The sequence below is a fragment of the Oryza glaberrima genome, chromosome 4 (genome assembly GCF_000147395.1).
Source record: "Oryza glaberrima chromosome 4, OglaRS2, whole genome shotgun sequence".
In the NCBI taxonomy this organism is placed as follows: Eukaryota; Viridiplantae; Streptophyta; class Magnoliopsida; order Poales; family Poaceae; genus Oryza; species Oryza glaberrima.
This window is the reverse complement of record NC_068329.1, coordinates 20,344,647-20,365,253: the sequence shown is the minus strand read 5'-3', so window position 1 is coordinate 20,365,253 and position 20,607 is coordinate 20,344,647. Positions and strand designations below refer to the sequence as shown.

General features: G+C 43.7%; 5 protein-coding genes across 7 annotated transcripts; 1 reads left to right on the top strand and 4 right to left on the bottom strand.

Moving 5' to 3' along the window:
• Positions 1–297: 297 nt before the first annotated feature.
• LOC127772087 (uncharacterized) lies at positions 298–2,740 on the bottom strand. Its single transcript, XM_052298072.1, has 4 exons — positions 2,134–2,740; positions 1,333–1,413; positions 1,083–1,222; positions 298–809 (listed from the first exon to the last, which is right to left on the bottom strand). The coding sequence occupies exons 1-4, from the start codon at positions 2,461–2,463 to the stop codon at positions 554–556; spliced, it is 807 nt and encodes a 268-aa protein (XP_052154032.1). The 5' UTR covers positions 2,464–2,740; the 3' UTR covers positions 298–553.
• Positions 2,741–3,578: 838 nt separating this feature from the next.
• On the bottom strand, positions 3,579–9,245 carry LOC127771150 (probable RNA-dependent RNA polymerase 2). The gene is made up of 4 exons (XM_052296986.1): positions 8,593–9,245; positions 5,814–7,711; positions 5,444–5,594; positions 3,579–4,739 (listed from the first exon to the last, which is right to left on the bottom strand). Exons 1-4 carry the CDS (start codon positions 9,133–9,135, stop codon positions 3,918–3,920), a joined length of 3,414 nt encoding a protein of 1,137 aa, XP_052152946.1. The 5' UTR covers positions 9,136–9,245; the 3' UTR covers positions 3,579–3,917.
• Positions 9,246–10,832: 1,587 nt separating this feature from the next.
• Positions 10,833–11,758, bottom strand: LOC127769777 (MLP-like protein 423). The gene is made up of 2 exons (XM_052295405.1): positions 11,474–11,758; positions 10,833–11,331 (listed from the first exon to the last, which is right to left on the bottom strand). Exons 1-2 carry the CDS (start codon positions 11,652–11,654, stop codon positions 11,039–11,041), a joined length of 474 nt encoding a protein of 157 aa, XP_052151365.1. The 5' UTR covers positions 11,655–11,758; the 3' UTR covers positions 10,833–11,038.
• Positions 11,759–12,722: 964 nt separating this feature from the next.
• LOC127769362 (uncharacterized) lies at positions 12,723–15,593 on the top strand. Of its 3 annotated transcripts, none has more exons than XM_052294913.1 (3): positions 12,723–13,520; positions 14,123–14,416; positions 14,786–15,593. In XM_052294913.1, the coding sequence occupies exons 1-2, from the start codon at positions 12,844–12,846 to the stop codon at positions 14,394–14,396; spliced, it is 951 nt and encodes a 316-aa protein (XP_052150873.1). In that variant the 5' UTR covers positions 12,723–12,843; the 3' UTR covers positions 14,397–14,416; positions 14,786–15,593. The 3 variants fall into 3 exon arrangements, with proteins under 3 accessions (XP_052150873.1, XP_052150872.1, XP_052150870.1); XM_052294912.1 differs by having other exon boundaries at positions 12,724–13,520; positions 15,342–15,593; XM_052294910.1 differs by having other exon boundaries at positions 12,725–13,520; positions 14,123–15,593.
• LOC127770866 (xyloglucan O-acetyltransferase 3-like) lies at positions 14,855–18,695 on the bottom strand. The gene is made up of 3 exons (XM_052296644.1): positions 17,413–18,695; positions 16,463–16,755; positions 14,855–15,631 (listed from the first exon to the last, which is right to left on the bottom strand). Exons 1-3 carry the CDS (start codon positions 17,624–17,626, stop codon positions 14,855–14,857), a joined length of 1,284 nt encoding a protein of 427 aa, XP_052152604.1. The 5' UTR covers positions 17,627–18,695.
• Positions 18,696–20,607: the final 1,912 nt, after the last annotated feature.

The following is a 20,607-nucleotide window of genomic DNA, read 5'->3' as shown; positions in this document are numbered from 1 at the left end:
TCAGCTGTGTTTGAGATACACACCAGGAAATATACTAATTAACTGATATACTTTTCATCTATGCAAGAGTAAATAGATTTTGCATTAAAAAAAGAAAGAATTAATATATGTTAGATCTAGAGACAGTAAATCTAGATTCACAGTTTACCACAATAATTGCAGCTAAGCAAATAGTATGACCTAATAAGAAGAAATCATGCCTCATATTAGGAAAGATAATGTCCAGGGTAAGCTTTTTCAAATCATATCATAACTTTGAAATGTATATTCTAAAGTGGAAAACAGAACTTGCTGGGATGTTTTGAACACCACTGCCAATAGAAGTTTATTGCTATCACAACTGATAATACAGTGCCAGTATCATCCTGAACTCCTTAATCCTAACTCCTAAGTCTTCGCTAGAAGTATTTTTGCACTAGAGAAAACATAAATCCCTGGCAATTAGCCAATTATTATTAGAAAATAAATATGATTACAACATGGAGGAGCGAGCAGACTTCAAAAAATGATGTTCTTTGTAGATTAGGATAAAAGTACACCACCATATGGCACATTATCGAAGTTGGATCCCTTCCAGTTCAGCATAATCATTCTGGTTCATTGACAGGGCACACAAGCCATGGGGGAGAAAAAGGTAAATGGCAACAAATATTATCACTCCAAGATCAGCCTCTTCACCTATGGCTGGTTGAGGTGGATTTCGCAGGTATATCTGAGTGGCACACCACATACAGTACAAGATAGCTATCACCACGATGAGGAAGAAAGATTGGTTTGATTTTTGAGTGGCTGATTTTTCATGCTTCACTCTGCCAAAACATAGAACAAGATGTTAGCAACATGATCAGTATACTCACTAGTTGGTAGAAAGAGTGATATTCAAAATTCTGGTACTAGTAAGAAACTTTTAATTTCTAAAGCATCAGCAAGGATCCAAGTTTTCTAGTCAAGTGTCTAGATCTCCTTTACAGCTATGTACATAGCCTACTTGTTGGCTGTGTGCATCCATGATGCCGAGGCCAGGGATGTTTATTAATAATAATGTAAAAACACATAGTGCATCTATGAAGCAGAGTTCACACCTGTTAATGTACACAAACCCCAGCACGAGGCAAATACAAAGAAGGCCTACAATAACCACTGCATCCGAATTGATAGGAGCACGGCCTACCCACCAACCAGTGCTCAGAATCCAAGTATACATCGTAGAGTGCCCATTCTCCTGCAGAGGAAAACACGACGAAAAAAATTAGCCTAATAAGCATGCGACGCCTTTTTGGATGGATAAAGTGCTACTAAATGGGGCACAGAGACATTGGAGCACATTCTCACCTCAAACAAGTGATCCAAAAAGAAATGGGAGAGCGAGCCTGCCGTGATAAGGTAGAAGCATTGTCTCCTGCTTAGTGCCACCTGCATCAACGTCGATATCAGTACAAATTCAAACATGGAAGAATAACCCAAATAATCAGCAGAGGCGCCTGGACACTAGAGCTAGATCTACAATGTGCTGCTTATAACTGTGTCCTTCCATTTGCAATTGCAGGTTGGTATTCTAGTACTGAGCAATGTTGCCGTGCTAATTGTTTAATTAATCCAAATGAAACAACATAAGGAATGTACTACTGGCACAGGTAGCAGATATGTTCCTTCCATTTGCAAAAATTGCAGGTTGGGATTCTACTGAGCAATGCTGCCGTGCTAATTGTTTAATTGATCCAAATGAGACAACAGAAGGTATGTACTACTGGCACAGGTAGCGGATGTTCCAGCTTTAGTTAATTCGAACAAACAATCCCAAGGCTGCTTCTAGATATCAATTTGGCGACCGAAGCGATTAAAAAAATGGTTTAATTAAGAAAAAGGCTATACGTACTAACTTTTTCTTACTAAATTCTTACAACACTGATGTGTCATGCTATGAGTGCATCTAGGTAACTTCCATCTACTTAAATCAAACGGTAGAGATGATTGTTAGTAAAAGTTTAGTAAGAAAAATTTAATACGTGTAGCATTGCTCTTTAATTAATACTAGATATCAATTTGGCGACCGAAGCGATTAAAAAAATGGTTTAATTAAATAAGAGGAAAGCAAATCCAGGAGGGGATTAGGAGAAGAGGCGGTGCACCCACCCGAGAGGGCTCGTCGAGGACGCCGGCGAGGAGCAGCCGCCGGGAGAGCCAGGCGTAGAGGCAGGCGAGCGGGAAGCCGAGGAGGAGCGGGTAGTAGAACGGGTGGTGGACGACGCCCATGGCGAGGTCCCCCACGGCGGCGGCGGCCGAGGACGAGGAGGGGAGGAACGAGGCGAGCCACTCGGCGAAGGAGCCGAGGTCCGGGCCGAGGAAGGCGTTGGCGGCGTAGACGGCGCAGTGGTGCGGCCCGAACCGCGCCGCCCCGGCCAGCCGCGACAGCGCCGCCCCGCCCGACAGCGCGTACAGCAGGTGCGCCCCCGGTCCCGGCATGACGTACGTACGCACGCCTCGCCGCCGCCGCCGCCGCCGCGGCGCGATGGGGATTTGGTTCGGTGCGAGAGGAGGGAGACGTACGACGACGAGTTGGATTGGAGTGGAGCGTGTGGTCCAACTTCCGGGCCGGCTGCTCTTATGGGGAGTTGGACCAAGAACTCCGGCGACTTGCTCGCTCCGTGTCCGACTCGTATATGGTAGGTAGGTTGCCGTTTGTTTGCTCCTCCTCCTCGGCGTCGCTTGCTTTTCTCGTGCGGTTTTACCGCCAAAGGTGCAGGTGGTTTCGGTTTCGACTAGTACAAAACCAATCTGGTTCGATACTCCGAGTTTTAGTATCAAATTCTACCAAATTTTACTGATTCGCAGCGTCGATAATCACGACAAACCTTCGAAGTCATTCGAAAGTTTGGAAGGATTTCGATATATGAAATCCGCTCAAAAGCTCGCTCGACTGATGTCACTTGTAAGAACAGTCAGCTAGTCAAGCAGCGCTCTTTCGAGAAAAAGATATGTAAGCAAGTAAGCAGACCACCTGCCTAAACAAAACGAACAGTGGGGATCGTCACCCGTGGGTGTCCAATTACCTAGAGGCTGAGCTAAACGCTGCTACCTGCTCGGTGCATTTCTGCATTTCATATTGGAAATCTGGAGTGCAAAGTTCCAGGTTCCACTAGATGCTGGTTGTACTACTGATTGCCCTGTAAGGTCTGGTTTAATTTTCAACTTTTTCTTCAAACTACTCCATCCGTTTCCATAATATAAGGGATTTTAAGTTTTTCTTGCAACGTTTGACCACTCGTCTTATTCAAAAAATTTGTACAAATATAAAAAACGAAAACTTGTGTTTAAAGTACTTTGGATAATAAAGCAAGTCACAAAAAAATAAATAATAATTCCAAAATTTTTTGAATAAGACGAGTGATCAAAGAGTGCAAACAAAAACTCAAAAACCCTTATATTATGGGACGGAGGGAGTAACCTTTTCATCACATTAAAACTTTCCTACACACACGAACTTCCAACTTTTTCGTTACATCGTTCACTTTCAATTAAACTTTCAATTTTGGTGTGAACTAAACACACCCCTAAGTTTCTTTCCTTCGCAGAAAACAAGAAATGGAAGCCTCCACCTTACCGGTAGATCAGCACTAAGACTCTTTTATTAGGAAGAGGAACTTTTACTCTACGTAGGTGTTCATCATCAAACTCTTTCCTCTTCCAAGTTGCGAGCCGGAGCTCTGCTGTTCAGCTCAGCTAAGATTAGTCGAACCAGATTTGTACAGCGTACAGGCACAGGCGCACAGCAATGAACTGTGCAGTTGAAAGTTCACTTAGGACGGCGCGTCAGACATCCTCTAATTTATTTCCCTCTAACTTGTCACTGACACATGGATCCCTTATCAAGCAGGCCCACATGTCAGTGACTCAAAGTCAGAGAATCCTCTGCCACATCAGGCGCTGCAGTCCATCTGCACCACCGCGGTGGAGTCATCGTCCTTCTGCCGCCGCCGCCGCCTGAGCTGGCTCGACGCCTTGATCGCCAGCAGGTTGTCGCAGGCGATCCACGGGAAGCTCCAGAACCGCTTCCCGCGGCGGCGGTCTGGGTGGTACGTCACGCGGTACCACGCCGACGCCATCCGCGACGCGTCCTCTTCCTTCCTGGAGCTCAGCAGCCAGCCCCTCGCCTCCCTGTGCAGGGCGTCGACGGCGGCGACGATCCGGTCCTTCATCTCGAAGTACCTCTTGTTGTCCCTCTTCAGGTACAGCATCTTGTTCCGGATGTTGCCCGTCAGGATCTCGTCCTCGTGCTCCGCACGGTAGTAGTTCATCAGCGTGGTCAGTTTCTCCTCGTACAGCTCGTAGTACTCCTCTGCAGCTTGCAGGAATTCGTCAGAGCCAGGGACCTCGAGGTCAGGATCGTATGTGGGGCTTGGTTGTGCTGAGGATGATGAGAGAGCTCCTGAATCTCCTGATTTCTCCATGTGACCCATCGCTGATCGGTAGAGCTTGCCAAGAACACCATTGGAGATGTACATCGGTTTCTCCCACCGTTCCATGAAGTCGGGGTACTCCCTCGGCCTCAATGTTCGCGGCATTTCAGCTGGAGCTCCCGTCTTGGCGAAGTCAACTGCCATGGAATGCAGAGTTGCCAGCTGGAGGCACTCGGGGCTCCGAGCTTTCAGTGGCGAACGGTCCGCGTGAATCAAGTGGGCAGTTGAGATGGCACCAAGCGAGTCATTTATCATGTAATCAACAAAGTGCTTCTGAATTTCCTGCAGTTACAGACATTTTTTTAAAAAAACATTTCACTCAGGTGAGTATAACACCATGGTTGAGAGGAGATATGCATTTGTTCACCCATGAGGCAACTTTGAAAAGTCTATACTCATAAACTCAATAAGATTTGCCATTTATGTTCCAGAGGCCTTTCTTTTTTCACAGAAGCAAGTATTTGCTGTTTCCTTTTCTTCTTTTTTTTGGGGATGCTGTTTTCTTTTCTGAATAAAGCTCTCAAAATTTCTAAATACTATTGTTAAATGTGTATGGTCAGTGCATACTTGTTTGAAATTATTCAAAACTTTTCAATGATTGGTGTTCACGTAGATATATTACTTTTACATCAATGACCACCAGTTTTTCTGTTAATTGTTAAACCATCCTGAGTGAGTTGACTAGTTGAGTTAGAAACTCACTCCAAGCTTGTACTTTCTGGTTTGCATAACCTTATTAGCATCACATGTTTCATGGAACATATGCACATATTGTCCTAATGCATTTATTCATGCCCTTAACCGCAAGCATACATTTTTAAAAGGTGCCTCAGGCCCATATATATGACTAGAATGCTACAGTCCATAATTGGTGACATTTTGCAACTATCAAGATTGAATTAGTAAAGAACAAAAAGAAATCCTTCAGTAAATGAGAAACAACAGCCTAGCAAAAAGGGGAAAAGGAACAATTAGTCAGGCATTACCTCGAGTGTAACAACATGATCCATTATGCGCGGCCTTGTTGCTGTGTAGTCCATAGGTGTATCAACTTTCTCTGGAATAAGTTTGTCATCCCAAGTAATAAAATAGAGGTCGCCGTCCAAATCTCCCCCCGAGCATTCGTTTGGATGAGGCCTGATCAACATCAAATACAAGCAAATCATTGGCAGCATTCATTCATAAGGTTGACAATAAAAAAGGAACCTAGCAAGGAAGATAATGCTGGACAACGTGGTGATTCAATTCAATAGAGAAGTGATGGACTCCTTTCCTTCCATTGAAGCCATGGGCAAAGCAATACAAACTTTAAAAAACATTAAGGTAAGAGATAAATTCAGTTTCAGTATCACAAACCTTTCTCCTCTTTGAGGGAAGACAAGACAATCAACCATGCCCACCAAATCAGGGTCATAGATGGCTTCAAGTACTCGGATATCACCAGGATGGAGACACGGATTTTTTGTGATTGCAACTTTTCCAACAACTGTGGCTGTTTTCCCGTCATCATTATAAAAATATGATTGATTACTGTCCTTTTGTTCTTTGCTGTTCTTTGTAATTCGAATGTAAACCTGACCATATTCTAATACACCTGTTTCATCCAAACAACCAATAAGAACACGGCCTTTTGGAACATGTATTTTACATCTAGTTCTAATGTCAGTAAGCCTATTCTCCTGATGGGCCTTAAGAATCATTGACAGGTAAGGCTCTGAACTAGGCTCATAACCTTGCAGCAACATCTTCACTGCTGTCTTTGTTTCAGAACCACCAAGTTTCCCTAGGACTGACAAAGCAACTTCTTTGTTGGTTAGCATTTCTTCTGTTTCACGCATCTCATCTTGTTGCATTGCAACAAAAATTTCATCCCTTATACCCAATGTTGAGAGAAGAGAAATAATTTCACGATTCACATAGCATGGCTGAGACTTGCTCCAACTTGTAATGTTCAACATCCTGCTCTCAGACTCAAATTTCTTCATACTAGGACGCAGAGAAAGATCAATAGAGGACATAGGATCAATGGCAATGACTCCTTTGTAGCCACCATACCTTATTTGAAAAGCTGAAGGAAGGTTAGTAGGATCTAATCCAACGTGGTGTGCAACTCGCTTGGCAAATCTCAAAGATATCTTCCCAATACCATCAGAAAATATGTATTTGGAGCCATCAGTTGTGATCTCAATATCTGGAATCACTTCCACATCCCATCGTAAGACTTCAAATGTTTGCCTGGAGGAGCTGAACAGCTGACCCATTCTAGCTGCACATTTAGAAACTGAACGGATATTCTCAAAGTGGCCCATCCATCTTCTTATACCTCCAGCATTCAAGGAAGCATTAGAAGCAAACATCCAAACAGAATTTCCCCGAAGTTGACTTGCTGAGAAGGCCAAAAATTCAAAGTTCTTTGGACCAATGGAAAATCCCTTTTTTAGAATGGAGAGAATCCGATAATATAGACCAGTTTTGAAAGGCTTAGAAAAGAAACCTTGTTCAATTCTAGCTGAGATTGCATTAGAAGAAAGCTTACTCCAATCTTCATCAACAAAAGTAACTCTCACAAAGTCAGAAGCATATGCAGAATGATGCTTAACCACATAATTTGTAACCTCTTCTTCAGGTCCCAAGCAGAATATTTTGGAGGGAGTTATGTTAACTCTATAACACTTCATCAATTTTCTTTCACCTTCACCTTCACCTTCATTGGAGAGCAAAACATTATGGCTTCTCTTCATGCTATAAGCCTCCTGTTGGATAAATTGTAAAGGCTCGTAGCAGGTAGACTCTAATTTGTGCATTTTCTCAAAAATTCTCCTTGAGACATCAACCGGTAGTTCTTGAAGGGCTTTAAACAGATCGGCATTAACATGCTTGGCGACTATCTTCCCCATATGCATGAGAGAGTTCAGACGAAACAGAACTTCATAAGGCACTGAATAGTCCCTCGGACAGTGAACAAGGGGAACCACATTGGAGGAGGCACCAACACCATCCATTGAATTCATAGTCAATTCCCCTAAATTTCCTGAGAAAGGTAAACTTTTGAGAATATCAGACACCAATGCACTTTTACCCAGTTTAAGGACAAGAGTAGAGCACCTCCCAAAAGAATAATTGGGTGTAAAATCAAGTGCCCTGACCCAGGAAAATTTAGCATCCTCCTTGCATGCATGAAAGCGGTCATCCATAAACCTTGAATTAACTGCAGGCCCAGAAATTGCAGTGTGTATTCTTGGTGCATAATTGAGCTGAAACAAAAATTAGAAGTAAACAGTATATTTGTCAGATAAAAATTGTATACAAAAAGGAAAGAATGGTGCATCTGAAATCGTAGTCCAAGAGGTTATAGTACAACAATTTAGCCGCTAATGGTAATGTTGTTTGGCATAGGAATGCTACTCTTTTTTTAGATTGTTTTACTCCACCATTTGTAAAATCTACTCAAATATGTCAAGTAAATAAAAGTTTCATGATTTTGTAAGCGTAAAGAAGTAAAAATTAACTAAATCTTATATTGTAAAAAAGCTCTTGCGATCATTTGGGTAGCTAGGTCACACTTAATAAAACGAGTAAGATCTAAATCAACATAATCTTTGAAAAAAGTTGAGAACTACTCCCTCTGGGTTGATAATACTTGTCGTTTTGGACAAGGGCACGGTCTCCAAAAAACAATTTTGACCATTATTTTCTATTATAATATGTATAAAAGTGTTAACAAATATATGATCTTATTAAAGTACTTTTTAAGACTAATTTATACATGTAGTCACCATATTTGAAAGACAAATATTTTAAAAATAATTCATAATCAAAGATTCTAAAGTTTGACCTCACCCTTATCCAAAAGGACAAGTATTATCAGCCCGGAGGGAGTAACAGCTGTAGATTGAACCATGACTTCAAGCACATCATATGAACTACTAATCTACTATTGCGGCCTTACTACTGAGCGCAAAATCAAGGTGACACATACGGGAAAAAAAATGCACATCGACGTATTATCTTCATGCCATCTTTTGCCTCACAGAACACTTGTTGACAACACTCTGCCACAGCAACGTCTGACTAGTAGTGACTAGTGTATCAATAGCATATAGTGCTACAAAGAGCAATACGGTCGGCAGCTCACCTGCAGCAAGATGGCGCCCATCCCGTCCAGGGTGCACCCGAGGCAATCCTTCATGTCCTCGAAGAGCACCTCGAGCTTGTACCTCTGGGAATCGTGCTCCAGGTACAGGTCCACCCGCCGCTTCCCCGGGATGACCTCGGCGCGCACGCCGTCCCACGCGTCGGCGGCCTCGAACACGCGCTCGGCGACGCGGTCGCCCACCACGAGGCCCGCGCCGGCCGCGCGGAGGGAGAGGTCGGACGCGCGCGGGAGGAGGTCGACGGGGGAAGGGGAGACGGAGAGGAGGGCGCCGAGGAAGCGGGGGAGGCGGCCGGAGGAGGCGAGGCCCGCGGCGGCGGCGGCCGCCGCGGCGGAGCCGAACTGGACGGTGCCGTGGCCCCGGCTGAGCCACCCGCGGTGGGCCGCCGCGATCTCGCAGGCGAACGCGCCGCCGGCGCCGGCGACGGCGGAGTCGAAGAAGGCGAGCAGCTCCGCGGCGACGGCCGATGGCGGGATGTTGGATACCCGCAGCGACGCCGTGGCCGCCGCCGCCGCCGTCGGCATAGCGGTATGGGAGGTTTGGGGACTCCGGCGAGGTCACAGCCCGGTTGGGGTTTTTGCGGCGATGCACCTGAAAAAAGTGGGGTTTGTGACGCTGACGGCTTTTGTGGGTTCGTGTCACGGTGTCAGTCGAAAGCGGCGTGGCAGAAATTCCGGAACCGGGGGCGCCTGCACGTGAAAAGCCTAGAGGATCATTGATCTTTGTCGAATTTTATAATATATATATGTCAAACTCTACAACTCGATCTTAATTTTCGTTTTGAGTTTTGTATCTCAAGTATGCAAATGGTTTGAACTTTCTTTTGAAAAATCTAAATTCCAAATACGCACGACTTGCGAGTAAATATTTGTGTGTGGAAAGCATATGATACAATGTATCATTAGAGATGTCTCGTGGATACATCTCTATTTATGGGGCTAATGGTGTCGTCTATTTAAGCGTACATTAGGAACATAATCGTTAGACATGTGAGTGTGGTGTGTATATCTTCCTTGTAAGTAAAGAAATATGTTACTTTTTTTTTGTTTTACGAGGTATTTTTACGTACGTGCATGACATATTTATTATTTTCTCTATTGCGCGTCATTTGGAAGTAGGTTTATTTATAGTTAGTTAGGCCCAATAATTCGTAATATATAATCTACGATGAAAAATGTCGTTATTAAAGTTTCTTTATAAATAAGTTTTATTATAGAAAGTTTTTATTACAGTTGAAAGTTTCCTTGTGGAAACTTTTCCATCTTTTTATCGGAATAAGATGATGTTTTTTTCTATAGATAAAGTCCTTTTGTCTTTCTATATTTTTTTTTCATATCACGTAGATCAAAATTTAGCACCCAAAATTTATGAACATTAAGTCCAAAATTTATGGACAAACATGAACTCATAACGGAACTTCCGATTTGATATTCGAGACAGAGAGTTGCACTCAGGATTTTCGCGTTGGATTAAAAACTCCTGGTTTTAAATTCACACTGCGATTTCTAAAAAAAGTTTAGGTCGGTTTTACATATATTTAAGGCTGAATTTAAAGGAATTTCCATACAGATACGAGAAAAAAACTGCCCTCCTATATGGCTAAGACATATTGAATACAACCAATCAATTGCGAAAACTAATCTACCAACTTTTTCAGAAAAAAATGTTTATAACGTACTATATACTATCTGTAGAAGTTTTAGTGAATTTCTTTTAAAAAATATCTGGGAACTTCCAACAGAAAGTCACAACCAAAGACCAACCCTGTGAATCAAAATAAGGCTATGTTTAGTTTTCAAAACAAAAAATTTCACGCTGACACATGTATGGAGTATTAAATATAGTAAAAAAACCATTTACACATATTGCGTGTAAATTGTGAGACGAATCTTTTAAGCTTAATTGCGTCATGATTTAACAATGTGGTGCTACAATAAACATTTGCTAATGGTAGATTAATTAGGCTTAATAAATTCATCTCGCATTTGCTAATGGCAGTTTAATTAGGCTTAATAAATTTGTCTCGCAGTTTTCTGATGGAATCTATAATTTATTTTGTTATTAGACTACGTTTAATACTTTAAATATGTATCTGTATATCCAATATGACAACCAAACCTAAAAATTTTCTCAACCAGGCTTAACCAAAGGAGAGTGAGAGAGTCGGATAGACCGAAAATCAATACAAGGAAACAGTAAACGGAGAGCCGGAGAGACGATAAACGGTTTAACCTGAACACTTTATTATTCACTCATGCACCGATACGTACACTAATTCGCGGGAGACAGTGGCTAGCCGGAGAGCTAGCAAATGCAACACCCCGATACTGCGACCGTGTGCGACGACGACTGACGGCGAGGACGCTATAGTGGACTCTAACACATAAGCCACGCACCCGCACGGCGGCGCTCGATCTGGCTGTCTGGCTAGTTCTTGAGGAGGTAGTCGTCGAGGTCGTGGAAGGTCTTGGCGGCGGTCTCCTTGATGACGTCCGGGTCGGGCACCTCCTCGCTGGTCTTGTCGAAGTCCATGGTCCAGCTCACCACCGCGCCGTCGGCGGCGGGGGCGGCGGCGCCGCCCTTGGGGGTCACCTGCAGCGTCACCCTGAAGTTCTTGTAGAAGCTGACCAGCTCGCCGTCCACCACGCTGTACGACACCACCTTCTTCTCGTCGTCCGCCACCTCCACCTTCTCCTTCGCGAACGTCACCATCGGCACCCCTTCAATAAAGTTCATACATCGATCGGAGGCATCATTCGTAAAAATGAGAGTTGGCCGGAGAGACGTTACTCTAAACATTTTTTTTAAAAAAAATATGAACGTGTTGAGAATTGAACACGAGATTTTTTAAGTGCATATTACCTTCGGTGTACTTGAGGAGGCGGACGGTGCCGGCGGACTTGCCGTCGCCCTCGACGGTCTCGATGCTCTTGTACTGCTCGGGGAAGATCTTGGGGAACAGCTCCGTCGAGTCGCGCAGCGCCGTCCACAGCTTGTCTGCCGGCGACTTCACCTCCACCACCAGCTCAACCTTGGACGCCATGATCTCTCTCTCTCCCTTAATCTCTAGCTCACACTACCTACCAGCTGATGAATGCGAATGTTAATTGCTTCTTGAGTTCTTTGTGGTGTGGCCATGGCGTGAGAGCCTTATTATATAGCCACGGTCAGCTGCTTTGATTGTGGGGAGCTACTACCGCTGCTGGCCATTGATGCACTCCGGCGAGATCCAGCTACCTATTGCAGCACACAATTTATGGCGTCGGTGCAGATTGATGTGGTACAAGAATAGGTAACGATCGACCGGGAACGTGTTGGCCGGTGCAGAGAGCCAGAGACTTATTACTGTTAACGGGTACTCCTGTCCCAAAATAAAACAACGTAGGTTGGAATGAGGGAGTACGTTAATGGTAGTGTGAGAGTGAGAGTGATACTGATTGTGCTGGTGCGATACTGGGATTCTTGATCTGAAAATGCGGGTAATAATGCCTGTTCGGTTTGCCGTTGGCAACAGTGATGCGGGTAACAGTGATCGGAAGTACTCCTTCTAGTAACTGTCTGAACTAACCAGCTGAACTCAATTCCATGATTTGCATTTCTCCATCTCTCTTCCGTATACCAAGTGAATTGGCATAAGCTTTCTAGCTTGCTTGGCTGAGGGTAGTTTAGTTTCCAAAACTTTTTTCCAAAAAAACATCGTATTGAATCTCTGGACACATGTATGGAGCATTAAATACAAATTAAAAAAGCTAATTGTACAGTTAAAAGAGAAATCGTGAGACGAATCTTTGAGCATAATTCCAGACGAGTTATGAAATTAATTTTTTTATTCGTGTCCGAAAATTCCTTCCGACATCTGTCAAAACATCCGGTGTGTCACTTCAAAATTTTCTTTTTCACGAACTAAACAGGACCTGAATCAATGATGTAAAATGGTGTGCTACGCATGGCAGGAAGGTTCAGAATATTCAGAGTTGGTATCTCGGTTGCAGCTTGCAGGTGGTTGAAGCGACGGAGATGGCAACGGGTGATCAGATAGAGAGGTTCAGTTCAGAACGTTGTGTGGAGCACAGAGAAGGTTCAGAAGATTCAGATTTCAGGGTTGGTATCTAAGCGACGCACAGTTGGCGTTTATCCACGTGGACCCGTTTCAAAAAAAAAAGGAAAGAAAAAGAAATCGCTTCTAATCTCTACACCCACCTCCGCTTCCGCTCCGCTCCGCCGCGCCGGCCATGGCCGCCGCGTCCGCGGCCTTCCTCCTCCTCCTCCCGGCCGTCTCCCCAGCCGCCCCGACCCACCCGCGCCTCCTCTTCTCCTGCCCCCCCTGCCGCTCGCGGCCTCGCCACCGGGCACGCCTCGCGGCCTCTCGGTCGTCGTCCGATGGCGAGGGCGACGGCGGCATCGTCACGGGGCCAGCGGGGGGAGGGGGAGGCGTCTTCCTCTCGCCGCGCGCGCTTTCGCAGCGCGACGAGCTCGCCGCCTTCCGCTACGCGCACTCCTTCCCGCACGGCCGCCTCACCGTGCGGGCGCTCACCCCGGCGGGCGACGACGACGAGTCCGACGCGCTCGTCCGCCTCCTCGCGTCGTCCTTCGCCGAGAACGTCAGGTGGGCACCCGCGCAGCGGTACGAGCAGCTCCTCGCGTTCGTCATCCGCCGCTACCTCTTCGAGCGCCGCGGCCTCGCCCCGCACGCCGCCGTGCTCGTGGGGTACTACCGCCCCGCCGCCACGGGAGACGGGGATGAGGAGGAGGGCGAGGGCAACGAGGACGACGACGACTACGGGGAGATGGCGTGCACGGCGGAGGTGTCGCTGGACGCGGTGGGCGCGCCCGGTGCCCCGCCCACGCCCACGCCGCCGCTTGACTTCCCGTACATTTGCAACATGACTGTCAAGACGTCGTTGAGGAGGTAATGGATTACACCATTAGGGCCATTTCCACTTTGTCTGCAAATCAAAATGGAGTATGCTATGCTGATAGATTTTGAGGCGAGAGCTGAGTTGCCAATTGAGCTTCCTTAGCATAGCAGCATATGGTTGCGTTGGATCAAGCATTTTCCCATTTTCGCTGATTATTGCATATGCACTAAATAATTTGAGGCTCCAAGTAGCAACCAAAGTTGTTCTGTGGACATGGTAAATCGAGAACCAGTGTAGAAGGGTTTTTACTATACAAATTGTCATACTTTGCTTATATAAAATGCAATGGCCATGATTTAATTTTACTTGAAAGAGAGTATTTGTTTGGAGAAGATTGGAAGTATTGTTCATTATGAACCAGATTCCTGAAAAAGGAAAAATGCATGAGAGTTACCCATGTGGCCTAGTTCTAGGGCCCATGGCTCTTGCACGTGACATCTAATGGTTGAACTCATTCTCTTTTCGATCAGAGATAGATGAGTAAGTTGTGAAACCTATGGTTTTATGCCATCAGGATTAATTTTTTAATCTATATAATGTTTTGATTATGTGCTTTATAAAGTTTTTATTGTGCCTTGTTTCTTCCCATTAGGAGAGGAATTGGAAAACAACTTCTTAAGGCATGCGAGGATCTGATTATCAAGATGGATGCCAAAAGGCACGTATATCTGCACTGTAGGATAATCGACCAAGTTCCATTCAATATGTACAGGAAAGCAGGATATAACATTGTCCAGACTGACAGTATTTTGGTTTGGCTGAGCCTCCAAAAACGCAAGCACTTGATGAGCAAGGAATTACTGCAAACTTCTGTTAGCAGCAGGAGTACAGCCAAAGATTTTGATGATAACAAATTGACAAGCTGAGCATGGTAGAGAACCATCAGGTATTCATAAGATTGAATTTTCTGTATAGCTCTATGTTTCTATTTCACCACTAATATTTTCATGTGTATATTTTTTCTGTTGAATATCTTTATGATAAAACTAGCTAATGCTGATCAAGTGGCCATCAGCCCAGCACAAAATGGTTATGGAAACCACTAAAATGTTGTAGCCCATAGGCTCTCGCTAATCAGAAGTGATTTCAAACTGCAAAACTCTGCTTGTTCAAAAACTGACCCCAGATGGGTCCTTTGCTTTTGCCTTCGACATAGAGAACTCTAATAGTTTTATGTCTAGGTCATCACAGTGATCATATTTCGTATGTCCTATTGTCTGAATCTAACAAAAGTTCCTGCAAATGAGAAAAATAGGTGCCTGGTGTTGTCATGGTAAAAAGTAACTCTCATTGTGGATGTGATGGATTGGCAAAGGGCCTTGTGTCATTGATCTTCCAAGCTGTTCTTATATTTGTTAAGCACAGCAAGCAGTAGCTCATTCCACATATCAATTGGTCCTGGCAGACACCAATGCGAACAATCACTGTAACCCCTCATCCACTGGTTATTCCAATGGATACCTGGGTGTGCATCAGGCCTCATTGACATAGCTTTGGTTATATCTATAATCTCTATTTTCACCCCTCCCTTGCCGTTGTTCTTTTTTGTTCTATCAGCCTCTTCAACCTGTGCATTTCTTATTGCCCATTCAGTTTGATCAATCATTGCTTCCTCTCTCAGTGGTTCAGTTCTATTGCAAGATCCTCCAGTATTCCACAAACCATTTTCAAAATGTGCTGATGTTGCTGTTCTTACCACTGTCAATTGCAATCTGCACTCCTGGCTCTCTTTCAAATTTTTTAGCGCTGTTCGAAATACCCTCTGAATAGCCATAGGGACACTGAAGCTTGTGATGTTATCCTCTGAGCAGTATATGCATCCAATGAGCTCCTCACCTTCGTAAAGATAGTTTCTTCTGAAGAACCAGCGCGAGGTGGATATGACTAAAATATTGATCTGGTGTAAGTTTGTAGCTAATCTTGGATCAAGTTTATCCAAGTGTATGTCATGCTCTTCAACTACTGTACCATTGATTTGTCTTTGAGAATCTTCTACTATGAATTTGGTCCAAAGAACCATGAGAGTAAAGTTATGAGACCTGAAGTTCCAGGTGACAAATTTATCTTTGGTGTCACTACTAACTCTGATTGGTGCTTCTACCTGGAAAAGCTTGTAGAGTTGTGTCAAGGTCTTTAATCACAGCTATCTGATAAAATTTCTAGAAACAAAGGTACATGAAGTAGAATTGCTATGATAAATCAGCAGATGGAAGAACTTAGTGTAAATTTTATGCCCCATTTTTGGCATAAAATATGAAAGCACTCTGTTATAACTTATAAACATTATTGATTCCGGGTTAGCAATGTAAATAAAATCCAGGCCTGGAGCTGCTTGGTCCATATTTCATAATTGTGACCTACAAATTTCTTTGGAGAAAATTATTTCATAATTGTAACCTAAAAAATTTCTTTCTAGAAAATACATGAATCTATGCAAAGATCTATAGGGCCTCCTGCAGGTGTGATGCCTGTTTAAGGTATTCTTTATATTACACCAGTATATATATTTTTTATTATTCAGTGGAAAGGGGAAGAGCTCAAATTTTCTTCTTCCAGTCCATTTCTATCTTAACTTGTCAAATACGGAGTAATACCTGTCTATAGTTGTGCTAAAAACTCAAAAGAATTATAGGCCATTTTGGATTGCTACCAAAATGTGCCCTACCAATTAATTGGCAACCCAATAGTACTTGGCTAGAGTTCGGATTGAAGCTATTTTTTGCCAAACCAATGTGATACTCTACCAATTTGTTGGTTGTGGCAAAACTTGCCTAAATTTTTACACTACCAACAATTTGGTAGGGTAAAGAACCAAAATGAACCTAAAAGCAAGTTACTGTAATTGTGTCACTGGTGATATGGGTTTACGCAAGTTAAAAGCAAGTCTTCCTTTGGTTACACATTTAGAAGAACTAAAACACAAGGTGTTTACCTGAGACAGTAAACAGAGCAATGATTCCATCTGGTTCCGTGCAATCGAATCCCCAGCAAAAGCCAATGTCTTCCCTCTGACAATAGTCAAGAATAGATGGGGTTCGAATTTTTCCATGGCACAACCATGCGGTTTCCACATCCAGTTTACATAATCCATTTGCTTTCCGTACTTTGCACAGTTCCTTGCCTCTGGTATCGTTGGGCATGTTGTGTTAGTGTAAATCGGGCCTCCAAAATCCCTAACCCATGTTCCATTGAACAGATCGCAGGCTTTTGCATTGTCATGAGGACCTAAACAAAGACAAAATCACACTTCAATTTCTTGGATAGGCAAGCTTGCTGCTTTTGATTATATTAGAACTGATATGCTCCCCGCAAAAAAAAAAGAAGAAAAAAGAACTGATATGCTATCAATACATATCTTATTTGTCGACATCGGAAATATGCCATAACTCTTTGGGGGTGGATTTTGCAGAGTTAGAAGTTATGCTTCCTTTTGTTCATTTATTTTGATGCTTGCATCTTTTCCCAATTATTAATCTGATACACTTCTGAAATATAATATGTAGATTATCTGAAAGGTAAGAAAGAATTCGAAACTACATAGACAGCTAGGCTTGGTAAGCATTTTAAACCACAAGATTCACAACACTAGTACTATTTAACTTCCCATAGAACTGAAATTTAAGTTGATGTTGTAGAGTGAACTAGTATCTTATTATCCTGCCCTTTCGTTCATGTTCCAAATGTATAGGTGGAAAGTGTAGGAAAAAAAAATAATCTGACACATAAATACTCCATATGTTGATGAACAATAGCTTTCCAAAGAATCAACTGATGGTAGAAAAATGGCACACAAAATGTAACTATAATGGCAGTTTTTTAAACCCCCCCCCCCCCCCCCCCCCCCCCCCCCCGAAAAAAAATATGAAGACTGAGAGAGCATACTGTTGATGGCCGTCTGATGAGAGTTGTGTGCTGGCATTGGAGGGTAAAGGAAAATCTGCTCAGGAGAATATGCTGAGAGAACAAGCACAAGTAGCACTGAGAGCAGCATCATTCCTAGTGTTTTTCTTCCGCAGGGAAATACATCGCTTGCATTTCGAATGTAATTTGGGCCATGGAGATTTGGTGGAGAATTTTTTCCCTTAGCCATGAGCATAGTAGAGCTTATACTGCATCATGGTAAACCAGTTTGCATAATCACCTATTTATAGAAGGGAAACGGGGGCAAGAGGTGCCCAGGTATGAAAATTTGCACCATTGTAAAGTTGACTGATACTCCTACACTTATTGGGACTACCGTGAGCTACACCATGTTCGATGGTGTGGTAGATAGAATATAAGATGAATTCAAGCTTTGGATCACTTAGGAATCAATCAAAACGGCTATTTTATAGTACCCACCTAGATGTTTTCAGTCTTGGAGACCGAATCCATGTGAAATTTCTATCAGCGTATTGAGATCTCACAGTGCTGACTCCAGTCCCCATAGGCCATAGATCTGTGCAGACTTGCTTAAATTTCAAGCTATAAAAGTATCCAGGAACACCTATGTTGCCAGTACTTGCTCGCTTGCAAGGGACATACTTGATCATTACACCCTCAATCCTAAAATAAATTTACTTTTATACATAAATCTGTGCAAAAGTGAAATTTCACGACACGTTCAGCTTCATTCTGTGCTTTGTTGGCATGTTAGCTACTGGAGTAGTGAACGCTGAACAGGGTAAGATAGACAGTATTGTCGAAAAGTTAGAATTTTTACTAATGGAGCCTTAAACAGTACTGTATTTGAAATTCTGTTATATGGATCTCTTTTAATCAAGTTAGAGGTCTCTGCAAGAAAATTCAGTTCGTCGCAATGGTGGACGCTATTGTTTTTCCATTTCTTTTCCTTGGGTGGTGCTCCTTTGACCTGCAACTCTTAATGCAAGGGACTGGAAGCTCAAGATGATAAACTTATAATAAGGAAGGAGAAGATAACAAACAAAAAATGTTGTTACAGCTCTAGTACCAAAACAGAGCACTCCAGTCAATGTAGCACGAACTAACGTGCGTTCCCATTTTAATAGCTACTTTGACATCCTAAAATACTTGTTAGGTAGATATAATTTAGTACATAAACTTATAAAATACTTATTTCAGTGAACAAATTTGTCTAGTTCGTGCGAGTTAGAACCAAAATGGCTTTGCAAGCTTGATTTTACCAAGCTGATGTTGATTGGAATGTGATATGTATAGGTGGAATGAGTATGCATAAGACAATCTATATTTATAAATTTATCCTCTACTTTATCCTTCATATATATCTAACCACTTATCATTGCTTGGGTTTATATATGTTTTTTTAACTAAATCACTATATCACATTCTATCTTTTTATTGAACATATGTATATTTAAATAGCAACATTTCTTTGATATATGTTTACGCAGTATCCTAATTAGCACATAAATCACATGAATAATACTTTATGCATGACTTATCTTTTTAAAATTTTTTATAATTTTTTTAAAATGTTAGACACTGGAACCCACGAATTGAGTTTTTTTTTAAGAACGGACGGGAGTACGTAGCCTTGTACGACATGGCCCAGGCTCCAGAGCCGCTCGCCCAGAGCAGTTCAGCAGTGCAGTGCATCGCACGCTCGCACATGCAACATGCTCCCCAGTCCCCCTGGCGCCTTCCCTCTCCCTCTCGCCTCTCGGTGGAATGCAGCTCCGCACCTGCACCCGCTGCGCACGGATCGCCCTGCCCTCTCGCCCCTTCTCCCCTCTCGTACGCTCACCGGCGTGCCACTCACCAAACCCCCTACCCGTACGCTGTGTGTCTGTCTTCCCCGCGTGTCGCGTTGCACGGTGCGCGAGCCAATGACACTCAACGCTTGCCCGTGCTCGTGCCTGTTTTTTTTTTTTCTTGTAACGGACGGTTGGATGGTGGGGTGATTTGTCCTCTGCTCTCTTGTTCAAAAGTCAAAACTGAAGGATACTAGCTTTGCACAGGAGAGTGTGGTGCCCGTGCCCTACGATACCGGGGTGTTTTGTTTAGATGCTACAATTTGCTAAACTTATGGCTAGGCATTTTCATCAAGTAAAACTAGTGTTTGATTTGTTGTCACATTTGTAACATGCGTCACACCTTTTCTTACGCAAAGTACTTAAAAACTTTTACCATAACACATCACACCTGTGGCTAACAGATGCTATAAAAACTAACGGTTAATTAGATCTATGTCATTGCAAATATATCGCACTAGAAAAATAACATTACTATTCATGAATCGGTTGCATGCTACTGCTATATTTTAAAGTTAGAACCGTATCACTCCCTCACGATTTTTCTCCATCCCCATCCCTCAATTGCCACCTCCACTTCTTCGTCTTTGATAGCACGATGCCAGTCGACTCATCATGCTAGTCGCTAGTCGTGTCTCTAATAGCACAACGCCGGTCAACTCATCGTGCTAGTCGCTAGTCGTGTCTCTAACAGCAACGAGAACGCGTAGCGTTTCCTCCTCAACCAAGAGGAGGAGCAGCAGCTTAGAAGGCTCTTGTCCACGAGCAATGTCACTACAACGATGGCAGTATCTTAATCAAGTTAGACTAGTGTTTGGTTTATCGCCATAGTTATAACATGCCATATTTTCTTGGCAAAATTTGCTACAGAACACGTAAAAAACATGTAATTAGCTGGGAGACACCGCGAAAACGTGACATGGTTGATGGCCACTACAAAATTTGTGTAATTGGCTATAGGACACTGGTCGAATTATTTTATTATTTCCGAGTTCCATCGTTTTCTCCTTCGTCAGGAATGCGCGTGGTGGGGCGAGGTCGGCGTGAGCGGGGTGAGCGCGAGCTCAACGGCAGCAGTAGGGCGGGTGGGGAAGCACTGGCTCGCGCTGAGGAGCGGGGCGAACCTATTCATGCACTCGCTGGAGCTCGATGAGCCGGAAAAGTCCGTCGTCAAGAGCTGGCGGAAGGGCGCCAACCCACTCCCGCCTCGCTGCACCGTGGTCGTCATCCGGTTCCGTGGTGAGTCCCGAGTCCTCGGCGAGGGCAACGGTGTGGTGACTCCTCTGCATGTCCCTGCCTCCGGTTACCCGATGATGAGCATGGACGAGCAGACCAGCCTCAGCTT

Bases quoted from the DNA above. Each gene is read 5' to 3' on its own strand.
- LOC127772087 (XM_052298072.1), bottom strand. From the start codon at position 2,463: ATGCCGGGACCGGGGGCGCACCTGCTGTACGCGCTGTCGGGCGGGGCG. The intron at 1,414-2,133 runs GTGGGTGCACCG...ACGTTGATGCAG, and splicing joins TCCTCGACGAGCCCTCTCGG to GTGGCACTAAGCAGGAGACA. The intron at 1,223-1,332 runs GTGAGAATGTGC...TTTCCTCTGCAG, and splicing joins TTTTGGATCACTTGTTTGAG to GAGAATGGGCACTCTACGAT.
- LOC127771150 (XM_052296986.1), bottom strand. From the start codon at position 9,135: ATGCCGACGGCGGCGGCGGCGGCCACGGCGTCGCTGCGGGTATCCAAC. The intron at 7,712-8,592 runs GTGAGCTGCCGA...TTTTTGTTTCAG, and splicing joins TGGGCGCCATCTTGCTGCAG to CTCAATTATGCACCAAGAAT. The intron at 5,595-5,813 runs GTTTGTGATACT...GATGTTGATCAG, and splicing joins TTCCCTCAAAGAGGAGAAAG to GCCTCATCCAAACGAATGCT.
- LOC127769777 (XM_052295405.1), bottom strand. From the start codon at position 11,654: ATGGCGTCCAAGGTTGAGCTGGTGGTGGAGGTGAAGTCGCCGGCAGAC. The intron at 11,332-11,473 runs GTAATATGCACT...ACTTTATTGAAG, and splicing joins CCTCCTCAAGTACACCGAAG to GGGTGCCGATGGTGACGTTC.
- LOC127769362 (XM_052294913.1), top strand. From the start codon at position 12,844: ATGGCCGCCGCGTCCGCGGCCTTCCTCCTCCTCCTCCCGGCCGTCTCC. The intron at 13,521-14,122 runs GTAATGGATTAC...TCTTCCCATTAG, and splicing joins GTCAAGACGTCGTTGAGGAG to GAGAGGAATTGGAAAACAAC.
- LOC127770866 (XM_052296644.1), bottom strand. From the start codon at position 17,626: ATGCTCATGGCTAAGGGAAAAAATTCTCCACCAAATCTCCATGGCCCA. The intron at 16,756-17,412 runs GTATGCTCTCTC...GTCTTTGTTTAG, and splicing joins TCATCAGACGGCCATCAACA to GTCCTCATGACAATGCAAAA. The intron at 15,632-16,462 runs GTAAACACCTTG...AAGCTTTTCCAG, and splicing joins TGCTCTGTTTACTGTCTCAG to GTAGAAGCACCAATCAGAGT.